Raw genomic sequence first — 24,283 nt, forward strand, 5'->3', positions numbered from 1 at the left:
TTTTGTATTTAAATCACCTTGTACTTATTCTTGTCATTTTGATATTAAGAAGTCAAATTTAGGATTATATGCCATTTTGCCACCTATTTTAGCTTCATTGTCATCAAGGATAACAGAGTTGAGCTGTTCATTTAGGTGACTGTCTGTCGTCCGTTCGTCTGTTTGTCATCTGTCATTTGTCAACTATTCTATTTTGGACTTCTTAAAAACTACCAGCCTAATTACACTTTGGGTGGACTTCTTGCCAGATTTGATTCAGTGTGGAATGATTGAAGATGACAGAGTGGAGCTGCTCATTTAGAAGATTGTCTGTCGTCCGTTCGTCTGTCTGTCATCTGTCATTTGTCAACTATTCTATTTTGGACTTCTTAAAAACTACCAGCCTAATTACACTTTGGGTGGACTTCTTGCCAGATTTGATTCAGTGTGGAATGATTGAAGATGACAGAGTGGAGCTGCTCATTTAGAAGACTGTCTGTCGTCCATCCGTCTGTCTGTCATCTGTCATTTGTCAACTTTTCTATTTTGGACTTCTTGAAAACTAGCAGCCTAATTACACATTTGGTGGACTTCTTGCCATATTTGATTCAGTGTGGAATGATTGAAGATGACATAGTGGAGGTGTTCATTTAGGTGACTGTCTGTCCATTGTCCATCTGTCTGTCCATTGTCCATCTGTCTGTCTGTCATCTGTCATTTGTCAACTTTTCTATTTTGGACTTCTTGAAAACTACCAGCCTAATTACACATTTGGTGGACTTCTTGCCATATTTGATTCAGTGTGGAATGATTGAAGATGACATAGTGGAGGTGTTCATTTAGGTGACTGTCTGTCCATTGTCCATCTGTCTGTCTGTCATCCGTCATTTGTCAACTATTCTATTTTGGACTTCTTGAAAACTACCAGCCTAATTATTTTGATCCTTGGGTGGACTTCTTGCCAGATTTAATTCAGGGTGGAATGATTGAAGATGACATAGTGGAGGTGTTCATTTAGGTGACTGTCTGTCCATTGTCCATCTGTCTGTCTGTCATCCGTCATTTGTCAACTATTCTATTTTGGACTTCTTGAAAACTACCAGCCTAATTATTTTGATCCTTGGGTGGACTTCTTGCCAGATTTAATTCAGGGTGGAATGATTGAAGATGACATAGTGGAGGTGTTCATTTAGGTGACTGTCTGTCCATTGTCCATCTGTCTGTCTGTCATCCGTCATTTGTCAACTATTCTATTTTGGACTTCTTGAAAACTACCAGCCTAATCACTTTGATCCTTGGGTGGACTTTTTGCCAGATTTAATACAGTGTGGAATGATACAGATTAGTTAAATATGTTCAATAGACTGGAAGTGTAGCCTTGAATTCAAACAACCGTAAAATACTTTTTGGGTGTTTTGTTTTAAATTTATTTTCACTGATTTTTGACAAGTTGAATGAAAAATATAGGAAAAAAGATATATATTTGCTAGATTTTATTTTCACTGAATAATTCCATAATAAAAGAAATTCAAATTCAATATGATCATTACATATATTTGTTACAGACCAAGCATATCAAAGATCTATTGAACACCTTGAAGAAATACGAAAGAAATGGGAAAAAGATTTTACACAGGGCTGTGTGGTAAGATCATAACTTAGTGCTGATAGTGGTGCTATGTTCTCTTCAAATAATGTGTCATGCTAGGCACCATCAGAGCAAAAATAAAAATTAAAAAGCACAACCAATTCCTAATATTTTGCTGAGTGTAAGAAACCATCAAATAAATGACAACAAACAAACAAAAAAATCAGGGTTATTTGAACTTGTTGCTATGGAAACTATGACTCGTTTTTTAGTAAATACATTTTTAGTAAATTTTAGCTTCAAAAAATCTCACCTGCATTCATTTCAATTTTTTATCAAGATTATTCAATACCACAAGATATGTATTTAACATGTTTTAAGTGATTCTTTCAAATACATTTGTTAAAGTTTGTTTTGGATTCGTGACAAAAAACTTTCTACTGTATATAACACATTTCACCACCAAATGTGTCATGCATACAATAATTAAAAGCAAATCCTTTATTTTCTGGATTCATTGTTATCAATTATTTCTTTTTATACGACTTACTTTTCAACCAATTTCAGATATTCCAGTCACTGGAAGAGGAACGGATACAATTCCTTAGAAATGCTCTCTGGATACAAACTAACATTGGTTCATCTTATTGTTGTAAAGAAGACCAGGTAAATATGCCCTATGCATGACCCCTAAAGGTCAAACATCCTGGTACTATACATGACCCCTAAAGGTCACACATCCTGGTACCATGCATGACCCCTAAAGGTCACACATCCTGGTACCATGCATGACCCCTAAAGGTCACATATCCTGGTACCATGCATGACCCCTAAAGGTCACACATCCTGGTACCATACATGACCCCTAAAGGTCACACATCCTGGTACTATACATAACCCCTAATGGTCACACATCCTGGTACTATACATGACCCCTAAAGGTCACACATCCTGTTAGTATGCATGACCACTTAAAGTTAAACATGCTGGTACTATGCATGACCCCAGAAGGTAACATATAATTGTACTATGCTTAACCCCCTAAAGGTTGAACATCCTGGTACTATGCATGACCCCCTAAAAGTCACATATCCTGGTACTATGCATGACCCCCTAAAAGTCACATATCCTGGTACTATGCATGACCCTAAAGGTTAAACATCCTGGTACTATGCATGACCCGAAAGGTTAAACATCCTGGTACTATGCATGACCCTAAAGGTCACACATCCTGGTACTATGCATGACCCCCTAAAGGTCGCACATCCTGGTACTATCCATGACCTCTTAAGGTTAAACATCCTGGCACTATGCAAAAAACACAAAAAAATACAAAACAAGAAATTTGAATGTAAAGAAAAGAAGAAAAAAATTAAATTATTTGGTGGTTGGTTTGAGGCATCTGGCATTTTAGGATTTTGCTTGTCGCGCGTTACTGTTTCAGTGATTTTTTTGTCATCAAGAGATTTATGGTTTTTGCAAATATTTCCCATATTTAAATTTTCTAAAATTTGTTTAATGTCTGTTACCCTTTTCCTTTTTAGCTCCTTTTTACCTTGGACCTCTCTTAGGTTTGTTTATTTCATGTTGATATCTTCAATTCTCTAATTTTGGTGAATATTTTTGTCATTTTTGGTAAAAAGTGATAATTTCGACGTCTTGTTAAAAAACGCAAGTTCAATTGCTTTGATATTACATATATAGATACTACATGTAGACCTTTCTCAGATTTGTTCATTTTGTGATGATATCTTCAATTCTCTAATTTTGGTGAATATTTTTGTCATTTTTGGTAGAAAGTGATATTTTCGACTTCTTGTTAAAAACTGTAAGTCCGATTGCTTTAATACTATGCATATTGTTCATTTTCTAATGATGTCTTCAGTTCTTTAATTGAAATGTGCATTGCTAACAGCGGAGCTATCTCAGCAGATAGGCTGCTTGTTTATCAAGATGGGTTTCAAGATTGAAAGCTTTATGTACTAACGAATTTGGATTAGAATTATTTATTTTGTTCCAATATTTGATCATATATTTTAAGCTTGTTGCTAGGAGAGGATATCTTCCCAACTCTAGTAGGCTTGCTAAATTACTTGCTTTGCTATTTACTTTTAGAAGGTATTTGTACTTTTTCCATTGGTGTAGACAGATTTGCCATAAGATGCATTTTGTTGATGTTCTCACTCGTCCAAATTTCACTGCAGTAAAGCATAATTGGTTTTACAATTGCATCAACAACAAGTATGTTTTGATTGGAATTAGTTTTTCTGAGAAGAGCATTTGTTTCATTTTGAAACATGCCTTCTTTGCTCTAGCTCTGAGGTCTTCTTGTGCTCTGATGAATTTACCTGATTTGTGTAGTTTAATGCCGAGGTACATGTATGTGTAGGGTTTTGTTTTTTCAAATTCCTTCCCATCAACATAGAATTTGAATTTGCCGATTTTTGACTTAGAGATATTAATATTGAGTTTCCATTTCTGACAGTAAGTTTCAAGAGAATTTATGGCATTTTGTAAGCCGGTATGTGATTGGGACAATACTACGAGGTTGTCTGCATACAGCAGACATGGGAGACTTGTGTTTAAGAGACTTGGCGAGTCATTACGAGCCAATGATGTTTTAATGTCATTTACATAGATATTGAAAAGAAGTGGGCTGAGTCCATCCCCTTGTCTAATGACTCTATTAATTGTGAAACTGTCTGTTAGACCCTGTTAAAGTTTAACACATCCTGTTGAGTTCAGATAATATGTAGCAGGCAATGCCCGACGAGCGAGGGCAGCCTAGTAGTATATAGCTTTATAACTGTCGTAACCTTAGAATGTTGAAGCATATGAACAGCAGAAATCAAGAAACCAAGATGTTATAAATTATATTTTGATTGTTGTATATGAATAAAAAACTAGTTTATTATATATTACAAACATTTTATAAACTTTCAAAGGTATTGTGGATACCTACATGTATAACCAGGATGTCAAACCATTGATGTTTCTGTACTTTATTTGGAACAAGTGGCTTCAACATTTGTTTTAAAGTACAGTGTGTTGTGAAGTTTTTGCTTGCAAAATAACAAAAATTGAAGCTGTTTCATCTCCTACCACAGTATTATGAAGATGTCAGAAAACTATTAGAGATATGTGATGAAACCAAAGACATACAACAGTTCATCAAAAATTCAAATACAGGCAAAGTACCTCCAGGTGAGAACTAGTTGATGCAGAGGGTTGCCTTGGCAACATCTATCTTCTAAACTACTGTTAGCCAATTAATTTTTGATGTATCGTATTGTAGTATAATAGTATCGTCATTTTGTACTTGACAGCAATTTTTTTAGCTCCGCTGTCGACTTTGTCGAACGGAGCTTATCATATGAGTGATTGTCCGTCCTCGTCCGTGTAAATGTTTTACTTTTTCGTCTTCTTCTTAAAAACTACAAGTCTGAATGCTTTGATACTTGGTGTATATGCACCTTGGGTAGATCGACCTCTCTTAGATTTGCTTAATTTGCATAATTTTCAGCTTTTGATATTTCAAGTACTATTACTTTTTAATGAAACTTGGTACATATATACTCTAGAACAATCCAAAGACCTGAATAATATTAATCAAATAATTTGCATAATTAGTTGATTTTTTTGCTTTTACACTGATATAGCAAGTCCTAATTATTCCATTTCAATGAAAATTGATACATTGATGCTCAAGAACAATGCACAGACCCGCTCAGTTTTGGGTTAAAATCAGATCATATTAATTACCTAATTTACGTAATAAATCATAATATTTGGTTCTCATCATATTTCAATGAAACTTCATACATAGATGGTCTGTGACAGTACTTATTATAATTCAGTGAATCGTAGTACATACGTTCTCTAACACAATGTGATGATCATGTGATGTGATGTTTTAGGTTTATATACCGGGTATATCTATAATAATTACCTAATTTGCATAATTTACTTTTCAGCTTTTAGTTAGGATTAATCATCACATTATAATGAAACTTTGTACATGTGCACCCTGAAACAATACATAGACCTAAATCTATGCATAATAATTGCTTAATTTGTATAATATTTCATTTGGTTCATTGAGGTAATCCACATACATGATTAGTTTGAAGTTGATAAACATGCATATTGATTATCTATTATTAGCCCATTTCTGATATCTAAAAAAATCAGATTTAAATTGAAAACCATTGCAGAGGTGCTCTGGAACTAATTAGTCAAAAAACCATGGATGAAAAATCAAATGTATTTTCTGTATGTATTATAAATTTAATAATGTGAATCACATTTTTTCACGTTCTGCATCTGAAATAGCAGACAAAAATTAGTTGCCAAGCTTCTTGTTTGAAAAGCAAATGTTAAATTTTGAAATAATTTTAATGTGTCTCCAATACTCTCAGCACACGTGAGTTCTTTCTAAGCTTTCTTATCATGGATGGAAATTGCTCATTTTGGCAGGAATATTTCTAGTATTAACATCTTCACAGTTAAGCGTTTACAGTGATTGAAAATACATGTATATTGTTCTGGTGGTATCAAAAGGGTGTAGTGTAACATCCAGAGAATCAATACTTGTGCAGTCAGTCACTGGTAGCATAGTGGTTGTCGCATCAGACTCATGACTCAAATCCTACCTTAGGCTGAACATCAAAAGGATCGATCCCCTACCCTGGGTGAATGTGCCACAGAAGGGAATGGGAATGGGAAGGCCAATTCCACTGGCCGAGATTCATTCACAAAGAATGCAACTTTGGGGGAACCTTGGTTAAGATCCGCAGGTGCTTGTGTTTGACCGTGCCTGGTTGACGCCAGGATAGCGCATTAAATTGCCAATTGATAGGAAGATGGCCGCACAGCCCTATCATGTAGTCCTAAACATGAATATGACTTCTGTGGAAAAATGCACTATGTGTCAGCACTTGCACTTGCAATTTACACATACAAAAAAGTCAGGAGAGACAACAGTGATATTCAAAGTCTGGAACTGTCGCCTGGCACAAAAACATTTAAAAAAAAAAAATACTTGCGCAGTGGCTTATTTCAAATACATGTTTCAAATCACATAATCTCAACTGGACTCCCTAAGTCAGTGGTGCATATGATTATCTTCAAACCAATGAGATGACAGGTTGTCTAGCAACATAGTCAAGGTACATTTTTCTGAGTAAAACTGTTTGAAAACTATGTGAAAAGTAACCAGGGCTATTTTTTTTATATTAACAGCACCAATGCAATATGAAAATTATTATTTGCCTAAAATTAATTCCAAAAGTGCTGGTAGAGTTGGATCTATAATGAAAACCCAGACATCAATTGGAAGGAGGCCACAGGAGCCACTACCATCATCCGTTGTCTCAACACTTCGAGGAACGTCTACTGTAGCTACAAGAGGGCCTCCACCCTTACCTGTGCAAAATAACTCAATGGATTTTGAAGGTGTGTCTAATAATATCAAATTCAATGATTAATTATAATCTAATCATAATCATGATATGTAACACAAGATTTGATTGGTTAATGATAATTGTCATGGCAGTAACACCATCTCTGATTGCTCATTAAAAAATATAACACACTATCTGCTTAGTCAATGGTATTGTTTATGGCTGTATTCCTAATTGTTTTTTGAACATGGCTGCTATGTAACACAATATCTGATTGGTCAATAGTAATTGTCATGGCAGTAACAGTATCTCAATTTGCTCATCGAAAATGACTTCTATGTAACACAATAGCTGATTGGTCAATGATAATTGTCATTGCTGTAACAGTATCTCAATTTGCTCATCGAAAATGACTTCTATGTAACACAATAGCTGTCATGGCTGTTACACAATCTCTAACTGTTTATTATAAATAGCATGCAACACATTATCTGATTGGTCAATAGTAATGTTCATGGTTGTTACACAATCTCCTATTGCTTTTTTTAGAAATGGCATGTAACACAGTATCTGATTAGTCATTATAAAATATAGTGATGTAACGTGATTTCTAATTGGTCAATTTCACTCATTTCAGATGATCCAGCCTATGCCTCTGTCTCTGATAAAACAGAAAAATTAGTGAAAGCATTGTATGCATATGAAGCCCAGGTTGGTGACTATTTCTACTGAACTGGATATGTATGAGTGCCTACTAGTCAAATTCCTATGAAATGCTTCTAATCAAATTGTTATGAAATGCCGACTTGTCAAATTTATATTAAATGTCTATTGGCCAAATTTATATCAAATGCCTACTTGTCAAATTTATATTAAATGTCTACTTGTCAAATTTATATCAAATGCCTACTTGTCAAATTTATATCAAATGCCTACTTGTCAAATTTATATCACATGCCTACTTGTCAAATTTATATTAAATGTCTATTTGTCAAATTTATATCAAATGTCTACTTGTCAAATTTATATCAAATGCCTACTTGTCAAATTTATATTAAATGCCTACTTGTCAAATTTATATCAAATGCCTACTTGTCAAATTTATATCAAATGCCTACTTGTCAAATTTATATTAAATGCCTACTTGTCAAATTTATATCAAATGCCTACTTGTCAAATTTATATCAAATGCCTACTTGTCAAATTTATATCACATGCCTACTTGTCCAATTTATATCAAATGCCTACTTGTCAAATTTATATCACATGCCTACTTGTCAAATTTATATCAAATGCCTACTTGTCCAATTTATATCAAATGCCTACTTGTCCAATTTATATCAAATGCCTACTTGTCAAATTTATATCAAATGCCTACTTGTCAAATTTATATCACATGCCTACTTGTCAAATTTATATTAAATGCCTACTTGTCAAATTTATATCACATGCCTACTTGTCCAATTTATATCAAATGCCTACTTGTCAAATTTATATCAAATGCCTACTTGTCAAATTTATATCACATGCCTACTTGTCAAATTTATATTAAATGTCTACTGGCCAAATTTATATCAAATGCCTACTTGTCCAATTTATATCAAATACCTATTTGTCAAATTTATATCAAATGCCTACTTGTCAAATTTATATCAAATGCCTACTTGTCAAATTTATATTAAATGCCTACTTGTCAAATTTATATCAAATGCCTACTTGTCAAATTTATATCACATGCCTACTTGTCAAATTTATATTAAATGTCTACTGGCCAAATTTATATCAAATGCCTACTTGTCCAATTTATATCAAATGCCTATTTGTCAAATTTATATCAAATGCCTACTTGTCAAATTTATATCAAATGCCTACTTGTCAAATTTATATTAAATGCCTACTTGTCAAATTTATATCAAATGCCTACTTGTCAAATTTATATTAAATGTCTACTGGCCAAATTTATATCAAATGCCTACTTGTCCAATTTATATCAAATGCCTACTTGTCAAATTTATATTAAATGTCTACTTGTCAAATTTATATCAAATGCCTACTTGTCAAATTTATATCAAATGCCTACTTGTCAAATTTATATCAAATGCCTACTTGTCAAATTTATATCACATGCCTACTTGTCAAATTTATATCAAATGCCTACTTGTCAAATTTATATCAAATGCCTACTTGTCAAATTTATATCACATGCCTACTTGTCCAATTTATATCAAATGCCTACTTGTCAAATTTATATCAAATGCCTACTTGTCAAATTTATATCAAATGCCTATTTGTCAAATTTATATCAAATGCCTACTTGTCAAATTTATATCACATGCCTACTTGTCAAATTTATATTAAATGCCTACTTGTCAAATTTATATTAAATGGCTACTTGTCAAATTTATATCAAATGCCTAATTGTCAAATTTATATCAAATGCCTACTTGTCCAATTTATATCAAATGCCTACTTGTCAAATTTATATCACATGCCTACTTGTCAAATTTATATTAAATGCCTACTTGGCAAATTTATATCACATGCCTACTTGTCCAATTTATATCAAATGCCTACTTGTCAAATTTATATCAAATGCCTACTTGTCAAATTTATATCAAATGCCTACTTGTCAAATTTATATCAAATGCCTACTTGTCAAATTTATATCACATGCCTACTTGTCAAATTTATATCACATGCCTACTTGTCAAATTTATATTAAATGCCTACTTGTCAAATTTATATCAAATGCCTACTTGTCAAATTTATATCAAATGCCTACTTGTCAAATTTATATCACATGCCTACTTGTCAAATTTATATTAAATGTCTACTGGCCAAATTTATATCAAATGCCTACTTGTCCAATTTATATCAAATGCCTATTTGTCAAATTTATATCAAATGCCTACTTGTCAAATTTATATCAAATGCCTACTTGTCAAATTTATATTAAATGCCTACTTGTCAAATTTATATCAAATGTCTACTGGCCAAATTTATATTAAATGTCTACTGGCCAAATTTATATCAAATGCCTACTTGTCCAATTTATATCAAATGCCTACTTGTCAAATTTATATTAAATGTCTACTTGTCAAATTTATATCAAATGCCTACTTGTCAAATTTATATCAAATGCCTACTTGTCAAATTTATATCAAATGCCTACTTGTCAAATTTATATCAAATGCCTACTTGTCAAATTTATATCACATGCCTACTTGTCCAATTTATATCAAATGCCTACTTGTCAAATTTATATCAAATGCCTACTTGTCAAATTTATATCAAATGCCTACTTGTCAAATTTATATCACATGCCTACTTGTCAAATTTATATTAAATGCCTACTTGTCAAATTTATATTAAATGGCTACTTGTCAAATTTATATCAAATGCCTAATTGTCAAATTTATATCAAATGCCTACTTGTCCAATTTATATCAAATGCCTACTTGTCAAATTTATATCAAATGCCTACTTGTCAAATTTATATTAAATGTCTACTTGTCAAATTTATATCAAATGCCTACTTGTCAAATTTATATCAAATGCCTACTTGTCAAATTTATATCAAATGCCTACTTGTCAAATTTATATCACATGCCTACTTGTCAAATTTATATCACATGCCTACTTGTCCAATTTATATCAAATGCCTACTTGTCAAATTTATATCAAATGCCTACTTGTCAAATTTATATCAAATGCCTATTTGTCAAATTTATATCAAATGCCTACTTGTCAAATTTATATCACATGCCTACTTGTCAAATTTATATTAAATGCCTACTTGTCAAATTTATATTAAATGGCTACTTGTCAAATTTATATCAAATGCCTAATTGTCAAATTTATATCAAATGCCTACTTGTCCAATTTATATCAAATGCCTACTTGTCAAATTTATATCACATGCCTACTTGTCAAATTTATATTAAATGCCTACTTGGCAAATTTATATCACATGCCTACTTGTCCAATTTATATCAAATGCCTACTTGTCAAATTTATATCAAATGCCTACTTGTCAAATTTATATCAAATGCCTACTTGTCAAATTTATATCAAATGCCTACTTGTCAAATTTATATCACATGCCTACTTGTCAAATTTATATCACATGCCTACTTGTCAAATTTATATTAAATGCCTACTTGTCAAATTTATATCAAATGCCTACTTGTCAAATTTATATCAAATGCCTACTTGTCAAATTTATATCACATGCCTACTTGTCAAATTTATATTAAATGTCTACTGGCCAAATTTATATCAAATGCCTACTTGTCCAATTTATATCAAATGCCTATTTGTCAAATTTATATCAAATGCCTACTTGTCAAATTTATATCAAATGCCTACTTGTCAAATTTATATTAAATGCCTACTTGTCAAATTTATATCAAATGTCTACTGGCCAAATTTATATTAAATGTCTACTGGCCAAATTTATATCAAATGCCTACTTGTCCAATTTATATCAAATGCCTACTTGTCAAATTTATATTAAATGTCTACTTGTCAAATTTATATCAAATGCCTACTTGTCAAATTTATATCAAATGCCTACTTGTCAAATTTATATCAAATGCCTACTTGTCAAATTTATATCAAATGCCTACTTGTCAAATTTATATCACATGCCTACTTGTCCAATTTATATCAAATGCCTACTTGTCAAATTTATATCAAATGCCTACTTGTCAAATTTATATCAAATGCCTATTTGTCAAATTTATATCAAATGCCTACTTGTCAAATTTATATCACATGCCTACTTGTCAAATTTATATTAAATGGCTACTTGTCAAATTTATATCAAATGCCTACTTGTCAAATTTATATCAAATGCCTACTTGTCCAATTTATATCAAATGCCTACTTGTCAAATTTATATCAAATGCCTACTTGTCAAATTTATATCACATGCCTACTTGTCAAATTTATATTAAATGCCTACTTGGCAAATTTATATCACATGCCTACTTGTCCAATTTATATCAAATGCCTACTTGTCAAATTTATATCAAATGCCTACTTGTCAAATTTATATCAAATGCCTACTTGTCAAATTTATATCAAATGCCTACTTGTCAAATTTATATCACATGCCTACTTGTCAAATTTATATCACATGCCTACTTGTCAAATTTATATTAAATGCCTACTTGTCAAATTTATATCAAATGCCTACTTGTCAAATTTATATCACATGCCTACTTGTCAAATTTATATTAAATGCCTACTTGTCAAATTTATATCACATGCCTACTTGTCCAATTTATATCAAATGCCTACTTGTCAAATTTATATCACATGCCTACTTGTCAAATTTATATTAAATGTCTACTGGCCAAATGTATATCAAATGCCTACTTGTCCAATTTATATCAAATGCCTACTTGTCCAATTTATATCAAATGCCTACTTGTCAAATTTATATCAAATGCCTACTTGTCAAATTTATATCAAATGCCTACTTGTCAAATTTATATCACATGCCTACTTGTCAAATTTATATTAAATGCCTACTTGTCAAATTTATATTAAATGCCTACTTGTCAAATTTATATCAAATGCCTACTTGTCAAATTTATATCAAATGCCTACTTGTCAAATTTATATTAAATGCCTTCTTGTCAAATTTATATCAAATGCCTACTTGTCCAATTTATATCAAATGCCTACTTGTCAAATTTATATTAAATGCCTACTTGTCAAATTTATATCAAATGCCTACTTGTCAAATTTATATCAAATGCCTACTTGTCCAATTTATATCAAATGCCTACTTGTCAAATTTATATCACATGCTTACTTGTCAAATTTATATCAAATGCCTACTTGTCAAATTTATATCAAATGCCTACTTGTCCAATTTATATCAAATGCCTACTTGTCAAATTTATATTAAATGCCTACTTGTCAAATTCATATTCAAATACCAACTAGTCAAATGTCTATCTTCTGCCAACTAGTCAAATTTATACCAAATGCTTGTTGGACAAATTCATATGATTTCTTGTAGTATATAATAATTACATTTCAATGAAACTTAGTACATAGATGCTGTATGACTATTGACAAACCTTATTAGTTTTGGTTAAAATCTATACATAATAATTACCTTCTTTGCATAATGATTAGTACATTTTCGATTTTTTCACTGATATCTGAAGTATTGGTACTAATCATCACATTACAATGAAACTTGGTACATAGATGTCATATGACAATGCACAGACCTGATTATTGACAGTATTGGAATAATATTTGTGCATATAAATTACCTAATTTGTATAACTAGTAAATTTTCAGCTTTTCTGCTGATGTTTCAAGTACTAATCTTAACATTTCAACTTGGTACATAGATGCTCCATGACTATTCACAGACCAGATTAGTTTGGGGTTAAAAATCCCATGCATATTAATAAACTAATTTGCATATTGATTAGCACGTTTTAGGCATTTTCTCAAGTACCATTCAACAAATTTGATGAATTGTGGTACATAGATGCTCTGGGATAATGCACAAACCTGATTAGTTTGGGGTCGAAATCAACATGATATAAGTACTGTTGTTGATAGGGACATGCAACTTGTGCTATAATTTTGTCTGACAAGATATACATGTATGACCAAAATATTAAGTCATCATATATGGTCATTATTTCATTAAATATTTATAATTGTTAAACCATAGCTACTTGGAACCCTCCAGGTCATTGCTTGCAGTTATATTTTTACAGCCGTTCTGAGAATTATTCGAACAGTGAGTTAACATTATATCTTGGAACTTTGCAAAACACTTTTCCAATCTAGGCTTGATTGGCACGCCCACAATTGGATTCATTCCATTGTTTTGCTAGATGCGAATAAAACGCTGTTTTCAAAACGACACTAGTTGGTTACCATACATTAACAGGTTATATGTTGTATATGCATTCAAAATGTTATTTTAAATTGTTATAACCATCTGAGTCCACCTGACATAGCGTAATTTACAAAACAACTCCCGAGTGTTGAGTAACTCCAGGTATTAATGAACTCGTCGTTGGTGGGAAGGCTCAAAGTAAAGTTTCTTAGCATTGGACGCGTTGGAGTTTCACAACAGTTTTGGGCCAAACTAAAAGTTGTTTTTTCATTACTGGTGCATTATGTATCAAATTCAGATTTTAGGTGGGAGAGTACGTGAGGGATACACGGACGGAAATCTTGATTATAACAGTTTGATGGACTTTGTCAACTCAAAATTGCCTTCCTTGAGCGAATTATTTTTTCAACTGTAGTTTGAAAATGTCGGGAGTATGACGACGTTATTATGTCTAGTTCATTTTTGTAACAGGTACAACTGACTAAAATGAGCAAGGGGTTGACATTTTTGACAGATTTAAGCAACACCCAACTTGCAATTTTTAAAATTACTGAAAATAATTACAATATAAATATAAAAAATAAAGGATGGTTGCTGTAAACGCACGCTAGATAATACTTGCAATTCACCATGCCGACAACCCCTATGAAATAGTAATCCCAAACCACGTGTCCATCAATCAAGTGGCACCAACAAGTCTAGTATAATAATACCGGGGGGTAGAAGCATATGTGCTAACTTCATGCCTCCTATACCCTCAGCACACAGGAGTTCTTTCTAAGCTTTCTTTGATTTTCTTTGTGTTGCAGGGTGAAAGAGAACTATCATTTGAAGTAGGTGACATCATTACAGTGACAGATCAGAATGATGAAAATTGGTGGGAGGGAAAGTGTAATGGGATGCTTGGGATGTTTCCAACGAACTATGTAGAAAGTGCGCCACCCAACCTCTCAATGATTTAAAGTTGTTTTATTTGCAAAATTATTTGAAAATATTTTAAGCGCTATAGCCATCTACGCGGTGTTTGATACGGGAGCCATATCAACATATACAACATGTTTGAAATGTTTACACGAAACTCAAGCACGTGCTGCACGCTGACTGTAGCGCATTAACTTGTGTAAATAGTGAGCCATCATCAAAAATCGGTAGTTACATCATTCACTAATTATGCATGTTGGGATCTGATTATTATTATTTTTTATCTGGTCAACATAAATTATCACCATGCAACATGCTCGTATAACTAACCTAGGCACTATGAAATCCATGTTCAAAGTTCACTTGGACACAATGGCAACAGATATTAAGATTTGTCATACAAATCGAGGTGTTTCTTGCAAACCAATCCTATAGGGAATGCTTCACATAAAATGGCTCCATTTGGAATGTAAGTTGTGAAATCTTTCATGTAATTCAGTGGACTTGATGACATCCTAAAATGATAGAAACTGAATCTACAAGAATTCTTATAATTAAATTATTTTATATATGGTGTATTTTAAATATTACACATACTACTTCATGTGGCAAAGGCTGTATATCTAATAACACAACTTATAATGCAGATATTATTGCTGTACATATAGGCTTGGGGTGTGAGACTTATTGAACACCACAGACACGCATTGGAGATTCTTTATGTCTCTTGTAGTTGCAATAATTCAAATGGCTGGGATGTTTCTGTATAATTATTGAAGTGTTTGTTTACATAAATGAGCATGTAAGTGACATTATTTGAAAATCAAATTTTTAGAAATTTTGTCCATGTGTAATACAACCAGTTTTCTATGATACTGCTTCTAGAATTTATAAAAACCACCATAAAGTTTTGTGGCACCGTTGCAATCATGTATAATTAATCAATAGTTTTCTATGGTACTGCTTCTAGAATTTATACAAAACACCATAAAGTTTTGTGGCACCGTTGCAATCATGTATAATTAATCAATAGTTTTCTATGGTACTGCTTCTAGAATTTATAAAAAACACCAGAAAGTTTTGTGGCACTGTCGCCATCATGTATAATTAATCAATAGTTTTCTATGGTACTGCTTCTATACAGAATTTATAAAAAGCACCATAGAGTTTTGTGGAACTGTCACCATGTGTAAGATAGCCATAGTGTTTTAATGTTAAATCACCATTTATATATAATACGCTCACTATGCTGTTACTTCTACCATGTGTAAGACTACCATAGCTTTCTATGTCAATACTTCTACCATGTGTAAGACCACCATAGCTTTCTATGTCAATACTTCTACCATGTGTAAGACCACCATAGCTTTCTATGTCAATACTTCTACCATGTGTAAGACCACCATAGCTTTCTATGTCAATACTTCTACCATGTGTAAGACCACCATAGCTTTCTATGTTAATACTTCTACCATGTGTAAGACCACCATAGCTTTCTATGTTAATACTTCTACCATGTGTAAGACCACCATAGCTTTCTATGTTAATACTTCTACCATGTGTAAGACTACCATAGCTTTCTATGTCAATACTTCTACCATGTGTAAGACCACCATAGCTTTCTATGTTAATACTTCTACCATGTGTAAGACCACCATAGCTTTCTATGTCAATACTTCTACCATGTGTAAGACCACCATAGCTTTCTATGTTAATACTTCTACCATGTGTAAGACCACCATAGCTTTCTATGTCAATACTTCTACCATGTGTAAGACCACCATAGCTTTCTATGTCAATACTTCTACCATGTGTAAGACCACCATAGCTTTCTATGTCAATACTTCTACCATGTGTAAGACCACCATAGCTTTCTATGTTAATACTTCTACCATGTGTAAGACCACCATAGCTTTCTATGTTAATACTTCTACCATGTGTAAGACCACCATAGCTTTCTATGTCAATACTTCTACCATGTGTAAGACCACCATAGCTTTCTATGTCAATACTTCTACCATGTGTAAGACCACCACAGCTTTCTATGTCAATACTTCTACCATGTGTAAGACCACCATAGCTTTCTATGTCAATACTTCTACCATGTGTAAGACCACCATAGCTTTCTATGTTAATACTTCTACCATGTGTAAGACCACCATAGCTTTCTATGTTAATACTTCTACCATGTGTAAGACCACCATAGCTTTCTATGTCAATACTTCTACCATGTGTAAGACCACCATAGCTTTCTATGTCAATACTTCTACCATGTGTAAGACCACCATAGCTTTCTATGTCAATACTTCTACCATGTGTAAGACCACCATAGCTTTCTATGTTAATACTTCTACCATGTGTAAGACCACCTTAGCTTTCTATGTCAATACTTCTACCATGTGTAAGACCACCATAGCTTTCTATGTCAATATTTCTACCATGTGTAAGACCACCATAGCTTTCTATGTCAATACTTCTACCATGTGTAAGACCACCACAGCTTTCTAAGTCAATATTTCTACCATGTTTAAGACCACCATATGACTTGTAAACCATATATGGCTTACATTTTGTCCATATGAAGACATGGATCAGCCTTATATGGGGAAATCGCTGTTGATGGAAGGATTCATGGTTATCATATTTAATACTGACTAGTTAGTAAACAATATCTGGCTTAAATCCAATTATAAATAAATCTTAGATGCAAATAGTTTTTGAGATCTCATTGAGAGTGACAGAACCACAAGACATGTTTTTATGCTTCTCTAATAGCATTTCCCATCTTCATGTTCATGTAACCATGGTAACTGGAACAGTGAACATGGCAGGTGAGGATAGATCTCTGCGGTTATGCATAAGAATACAAATAATATATATTCGGTAACAGGTAAATTAATCAGCATGTGCTTTTAAAAGCAAAGGTGTGAGATGATGTCAATTTGACAAGGTATATTACAATTGTATTATTGCATTTCGGTCACCTTTAAACAAAATCAAAATTATTTTATTTCCATAAAATATGTTCATTTAATTCAACATTTTTTTTGCTTGTTTTGAAATGGAAATATATGCAAGTTCCTAATTATCAGAACAATATGTACAGTTATAAATGTATGTAAGATTGTTTCTTTATACAATATTTATTTTAGCAAAAATATTTTCAGTTTTGATGGTTTCCAAGATGGATTTTAGAAAATGATTGTAAAGTCAGTCAGTCATTGTTGTTAACATACAATTTTTTACAGTTTTACAGTTGAATTAATTGCTAGGGGCTTTTAGGTAAAGTATCTGATAATATGTATTGACAGAATTTAATTTTTCACCACCAGTTCCCTATTTTCATCACAAATTCAAACAATAGTCCTGTTTATAGTCTGCACTTTCCTTCAAAAGATTGGAACATAAATAGCTAAATTTTTGGAGTAAAAACTGAAAATTTACTAATTTAAAAATTTTGTCTATTGGCTTCAAAATTAGGATTTATTTCCAGAAATATTGAAGAATATAACAAACAAATGCAGAACAATTTGGATGAGGATGCCTGGTGGTGAAAAAGTTAGGGGAATATTTGAGAATTTGGGTGGATACACACTTGGTCTGAATTACTGAGGTCTGCAGCAATTCAGAACAGTGCATTCACACATACATCAAAACACTGGCAAATTAATTAACAAGTTTAAATTGTTATTTTGTCGGATAAATTTTGTTTATGCATAATTACACCAAAGATGTGTAAATATTTTGTAACATAAAGCATTCCAGAAAATGATTGTTTTTTTTATATTGTCTTAATAGTCTATCTTGTACTCCAGAAGGCAGTATTGCAAATACTATCTGTACTTGTATCACAAGATTCAAAAATTCTTAAATGGGGGTTGACTGAAAAATGTCAATTTGAATTGCATTTGGTGGGTTATTTTGGAAAGGACTAAGTCCTTCTGTAGATTTGAATTAAACAAAAATTATTGATTAATATTATTCCATTTTTTGAGTAAAAACTCATGAGTACCAATATTCTTATTTTACACGATAGATATTTTAATTTGCATAAATGTTTTTTTTTTTTCGTTGAAATTCTTGCCATAACAAGCAGTGGTTTGTAGCTGGTTTAGCTTTTCTAGCAGATCCATTCAAGCAAAATTGTTGCTCTCAAAATTTTTTTTACTTTAAAATTGTTTTCCCATATACACAATATTTTATTCAGATAATGCACTTATACACTTTTTTTCGAAGAAAAAAAGGAAGTCACATGTCACTAGGTTACGGGCTTGTACATGTATTATCAAATTTTGTAACATTACTTTGGTGTATAATATTTTTAATAGGGTCAATGACAAAGAATACATTAATTGTTGTCAGTGATTTTTAATGATCAAGTGGAATCATAATAAATATGCTATTTAACTAAACGTTTGTGAGTTTTAAATATTCTTTCTTTCCTGTACAAGGCGCTATAAAACGCATTTTCGGCCACACGAGGGCGCTGTATGGTCATCGTGATTTTCTGCAATTCGAGGGCGCTCTTTTGTTCTACTGCTAAAAATAAAAAAAGATTGTTATATGAACCCAACCTCTCATGAATAAAATAATAATTCGGTGATAACATCTCTATAAAAGTTATATAATCGGGGGTAATTCGTTTGGTAATTATTCGGCATAGACCGCCGCTTCCTGTGCATAGACCACCTTCCCGGAAGTCGAAGATACATTTCACCATAGTCCCTCAACACCTTGTTGAGGGACAATGGTTTCACATGCGCGCGCATAGCGAATATTATGTCAACGTAAACTTGCATGAGTGATGTACTGCATGTTTTACTAATCGACGTGACAAAGATTTCGTTTTACCGAATATCAGCGGATTAACTTATATTTGACGCCATGACAAATTTAAAAACGGTCGTTCTGCTCGCACCTTCTGGCAAAAATGTCCGATTATTCGTATGTATGGCCATAGCTGTTGGTCCATAGCTCTCCTCGTGTCGATCTTTAGTCTTTTTGATGTATTTTATTTCATTAAATTTGTTTTGTTGTGTGACCCAGGTTCTTTGAACCTCAAATATATCCCCCCTTTGTTAACACTAATTGAGTTTGTTTATACCCCGAAACCTTGTGTATTCATTAACAGGGCATTTGCCTAACTATTTCGGATTAGCGCCCTCACAGGTCAATTGCACTGTCTTGCTTGTGTGACCTTTCACCTCTCTATGATCTGTTGTTACTTAGGTAAGATTTTTGTATTGACTCAAAATATCCATCGTAATCCTATCATTTAATATTGCCATCCTTATTTAATTAATATCTTGTTTGAAACATGAGCACCTTGGCATTATGCCTGTATAGTTTAGTTAGGATTGATTGTTTCTTAAATATTTCCTTAAGAATTTAAATTTGATATGAGTTATAGGTAAACGCGCATAGAGTCATTTTTGCTAACTTTTGTTAGAAATTTTCATGTATGACAAAGTTATGCATCCCTATTGAAAGTTGTGTCTTTCACCTCTCTATGATCTGTTGTTACTTAGGCTAAATGAAAATAAAGATCCGAGATTATTATCAGCAACCACAATTACTCGAACTCTTGTGTGTGTTTTTTTCCGTAAATTGCGTAAACACTGCACTCAAAATACGCAATTCACTGTTCCGGCCCCCACCGCCAGTGAGACCTGTGACAAATGGTGACCCTGACGTGATTGTGATTTCCTGATTATCTTGGAGAGGCTATGGTACTGGTTTCTTGTTTATATTGATCCCTGTGTTGTGACTGAAGACAACGCGTTTTGCATTGCTGTCTGCTGTTGTGAACTGCCAGCTGTGAGGTGACCAGTCATTGCCATTTTTGAACGTTTCTGCATTTGATGCATAGATTATTTATGTACTGATTGATGCATAATTTAATGCAATTGATATAGCTGTGTGCAACTTTTTTTTGCAGGCATTTGTGTACTTGATATCTTATGAAACATTTGCTTGTGTGTGATTTGTGCATTAGTGTCAATGCGTAGCAATCATTTTTTTTTTAAATTTAATTATTCATGCTAGATCCATTTTTTAGCAACTAGATTTTTCTTTTGAAAATAGTTTTTGCACCTGAAATTAAGTATTGCAGTGTTGCTGTTGTTTTTTTGTTTTTTTTATTCTGTAGGCTTATATTCTGTAGGCCCATGCCATCACTAGTCTAGATATACTGTGTATTTTGTACAATTTTAGCCTAGTTTCACTGTCACTGTGTTTGCAATTTTCCATCATTCTCTATTGTGGTATTTGTAGCATAGTAGTTTTGCGCTCATACCATATATGTAATTTCAATTTATGCAAATTTCTTGTGTGATATTGCATATCCACTGCTTCTATGCATTTTGCTATTCAGACATTTTAGCCTAGTTTCACTGTCACTGTGTTTGCAATTTTCCATCATTCTCTATTGTGGTATTTGTAGCATAGTAGTTTTGTGCTCATACTATATATGTAATTTAAATTTATGCAAATTTTTTGTGTGATGTTGTATATCCACTGTTTGTAATTTCAGCATACTGGAAATTCTGCTTTCTAGTATTTTCTTGCCTTGTTAATTTGCTGTCAGTATTTGCAGGACATTGCACTGTTTGTGGTTATATTGGAGATATTGCTGTTGTTAATATTGACACAATATTAATAACAGTCCTTCTTCTTTCTTCTGACTATAGGGTAGTTAGTGTTGCAGTTGTATTGTTTTTTCTGGTCTGCATTCTTTGTTTGGTTTTATTCTTTGTTGCTATGGCTACTGACTCTAAATCTGTTTTATACTTACCATCATCTCTTGAGTCTGGGAGCGGATCAGCTACTACAGGTATGCAAACACCACACACTCCACATGGAGCCAGTTCAAAGGTAAACATTAATCAACCTCACCCTGGTGCAGTACCTACACGTCAACCTCCAGCCATTTCGACAGTTACCAATTCATCACAGCAAAATAACTACATGACTACAGCTACACCACCGCATACCCCTGCATCCCTGTACATTAACGGTAATCTAAATACACCAGTTGCTACTTGGAGTGGTCTACCAAGAATGACTGCAGTAAGTGGTATGTCAAACCCAACCAGTGTAGTAGTCTCCAGTGGTGTGCCTGATAGGTCTTATGTTAGTGGTCCTCAAGTGGGCATGTCATATGGCAATGTCAATAATGGTATGAGGCAGCCCCAAGTAATTCCTAGTGGTCAGCCTAATTATGGTACTCCATCATACCAAACTCCATCTGTACAGCACTCTGTTACCCAGCATGCGCCTGAACATCACCATTTCAGTATGATGTCATCACACCAGATCGTAATATACCTTTGTTTACTGGTGGTCCAGATTCCAAGATTTCGGTTGAAGACTGGATACGAGATGCTCAGTATTTGTTGAATGCTGGAGCAATGCCAGAACATATGCAATTCATGACCATTGTCCGCAATTTGGGTGGAGAGGCCAGAAAGTTGATATTGAACTTGCATGCTGATGAACAGACCCCTAACAGAGCTTTTGCTGAGTTGCGTGCCGAATATGGTGATGCTCAGTGTACCCTGGATCCCATGGCTGATTTTTACACCTGTTCCCAACGCCCCAATGAACAAGCTTGTTCTTATGCCATAGCTTTAGAAGCAGTGCTGCGTTCAATCGAGGAGAGACAGAATGGTGGCCGCCCAATGCATGACCGTGACTACCGTCTTACCCACCAGCTAATGAGAGGTTTGCATGATGAGGAGATATATAACAAATTATACCCAATGCAACCATGGTGTATGAGTTTCAGGGATGTGCAAGAGCAGCTGAGACGCCTAGCCCATGAGAAAAAAAGAACTGTTGTACCACCTAAACCAGGCAAAGCCCAAAGTCATCCAGCAGTTATTCCCAGCACTGGTAATACTACTACTGTGAAAACTGACAAGAGTAAGAAAGATGGCTCACAGTTAATTGGTCCACCAAATGAAGACATTGTTGTTGTTGATGGTGTTTCTTGTTGCGCCCTGATTGATACTGGGTCCCAAATTACTTCAATAACTGAGTCCTTTGTCTTTCAGCATCCAGAACTTTGTCATCAAACATTGAAACCCAGTAGTGTTGTTATTGAAGGAGCGTCAGCTGAGGTAGTTCCATATTTAGGTGTTATTTCTCTCAGTCTTGAGTTTCTTGGTCAGTCTTTCATTAGGGTGCCTGCTTTTGTTGTAAAGGATACTGATTACAGGAGAAACGTTCCTCTGCTTGTAGGTACAAATGTAATAGGGCAAGTCGCACACATTTCAGAAATTCTTTAGGTAGATGTTACTTGACTAAGGTGAAGGAGGAGTCTGAAGTCTGGTATGGTGCATATAAAGAGGCAGGATCTGCTGAACTTGGTGGTAGAGATGGTCGAATTGGGCCTGCCAAGTATAATGGGCGTCGTCCTTATACTATTCAACCTGGAACTGAAGCACATATTTCTTGTCGTGCACCACGCAAAGGTGGCCATCAGCCATATACAGTTCTGGTTGAAGGGGCAAGGGATACATTTGATCTAAATGATTTAGTAACTGGTCGGAGCTTGAGCACAGTTAAAGATGGTCAAGTCCTGGTTCGGGTGTGTAATTTGTCCACAAAGCCTGTGAAGATCCATCGCAACACAACTCTGGCTGATTTGTACATTGGTGTACATGTGAAACATGATCAGGAAAGAGACCTAGTTGAACCTTCTAGGATTCCAGTGTCTATTTTGGTACATGAGAGGAGCAGGTCCAAGCAGCGCAACAGTACGAACCATGGTACTCACAAGTGGCATCGCAAGCGGCCCCAGGACCCACACAGACCTGTATCATCCCAGAGTACAATACAGGGTGTACCAGGGTTGGATTTGAGTGAAGCTGCTGTCAGCAACCCCTCTCAGCTTAGAAAACTAAAAGAATTGATTGATAGTAACTCTGGAGACATTGGGCAAGTCCAAGTTTTTTTCATCACTGGATCTTACATCTGGTTATTGGCAGGTTGAAGTGGCTGAGAAGGATCGGCATAAGACTGCATTCACTACTCCAATGGGCCTGTTTGAGGCAAACCGTATGCCGTTCGGACTTCAAAATGCACCTGCATCTTTTTCCCGTCTAATGATGTGTTCATAACTTTGAAACTCTACTCATATATTTGGATGACATAATTGTATTCTCAGAAACCTTTGATGAACATTTAACCAGGCTACAGTTAGTGTTTGACCGTTTAAGGCAGCATGGTTTGAAGTTGAAGCCAAAGAAATGTAATTTCCTGCGTAAGGAAGTATCATATCTTGGTCACATAGTATCAGCTGATGGTGTGCACACAGATCCTGCGAAAATAGAAAAAGTGAGAAACTGGAAAAGACCTACTAATAGGAAAAAATTACTAGTTTTTAGGATTCACCGGCTATTATAGGAAGTATGTGAAGGGTTACTCCAAGATAGCAGCACCATTGAATAGATTGACATCTGGAGATGCACGCAAGAAGAAAGGTAAGATGGGACCAAGCAAAAGTCAGCC

At 33.8% G+C, this 24,283-nt stretch overlaps 1 protein-coding gene across 1 annotated transcript in view; it reads left to right on the forward strand.

Annotated features, from left to right (window-relative positions):
* LOC102807026 (proline-serine-threonine phosphatase-interacting protein 2-like) overlaps positions 1-15,900 on the forward strand; it is a 44,494-nt gene extending 28,594 nt beyond the window's left edge. The window contains exons 7-12 of the mRNA XM_085494957.1: positions 1,545-1,624; positions 2,135-2,233; positions 4,675-4,771; positions 6,809-7,021; positions 7,607-7,680; positions 14,659-15,900. Of these exons, the coding sequence (XP_085351083.1) occupies positions 1,545-1,624; positions 2,135-2,233; positions 4,675-4,771; positions 6,809-7,021; positions 7,607-7,680; positions 14,659-14,811 (716 nt within the window). The 3' untranslated portion in view covers positions 14,812-15,900. The remainder of the gene's footprint in view (positions 1-1,544; positions 1,625-2,134; positions 2,234-4,674; positions 4,772-6,808; positions 7,022-7,606; positions 7,681-14,658) is intronic.
* Positions 15,901-24,283: the final 8,383 nt, after the last annotated feature.

This window comes from Saccoglossus kowalevskii, chromosome 21 (genome assembly GCF_978046115.1).
Source record: "Saccoglossus kowalevskii chromosome 21, keSacKowa6.1, whole genome shotgun sequence".
Lineage (NCBI taxonomy): Eukaryota > Metazoa > Hemichordata > Enteropneusta > Harrimaniidae > Saccoglossus > Saccoglossus kowalevskii.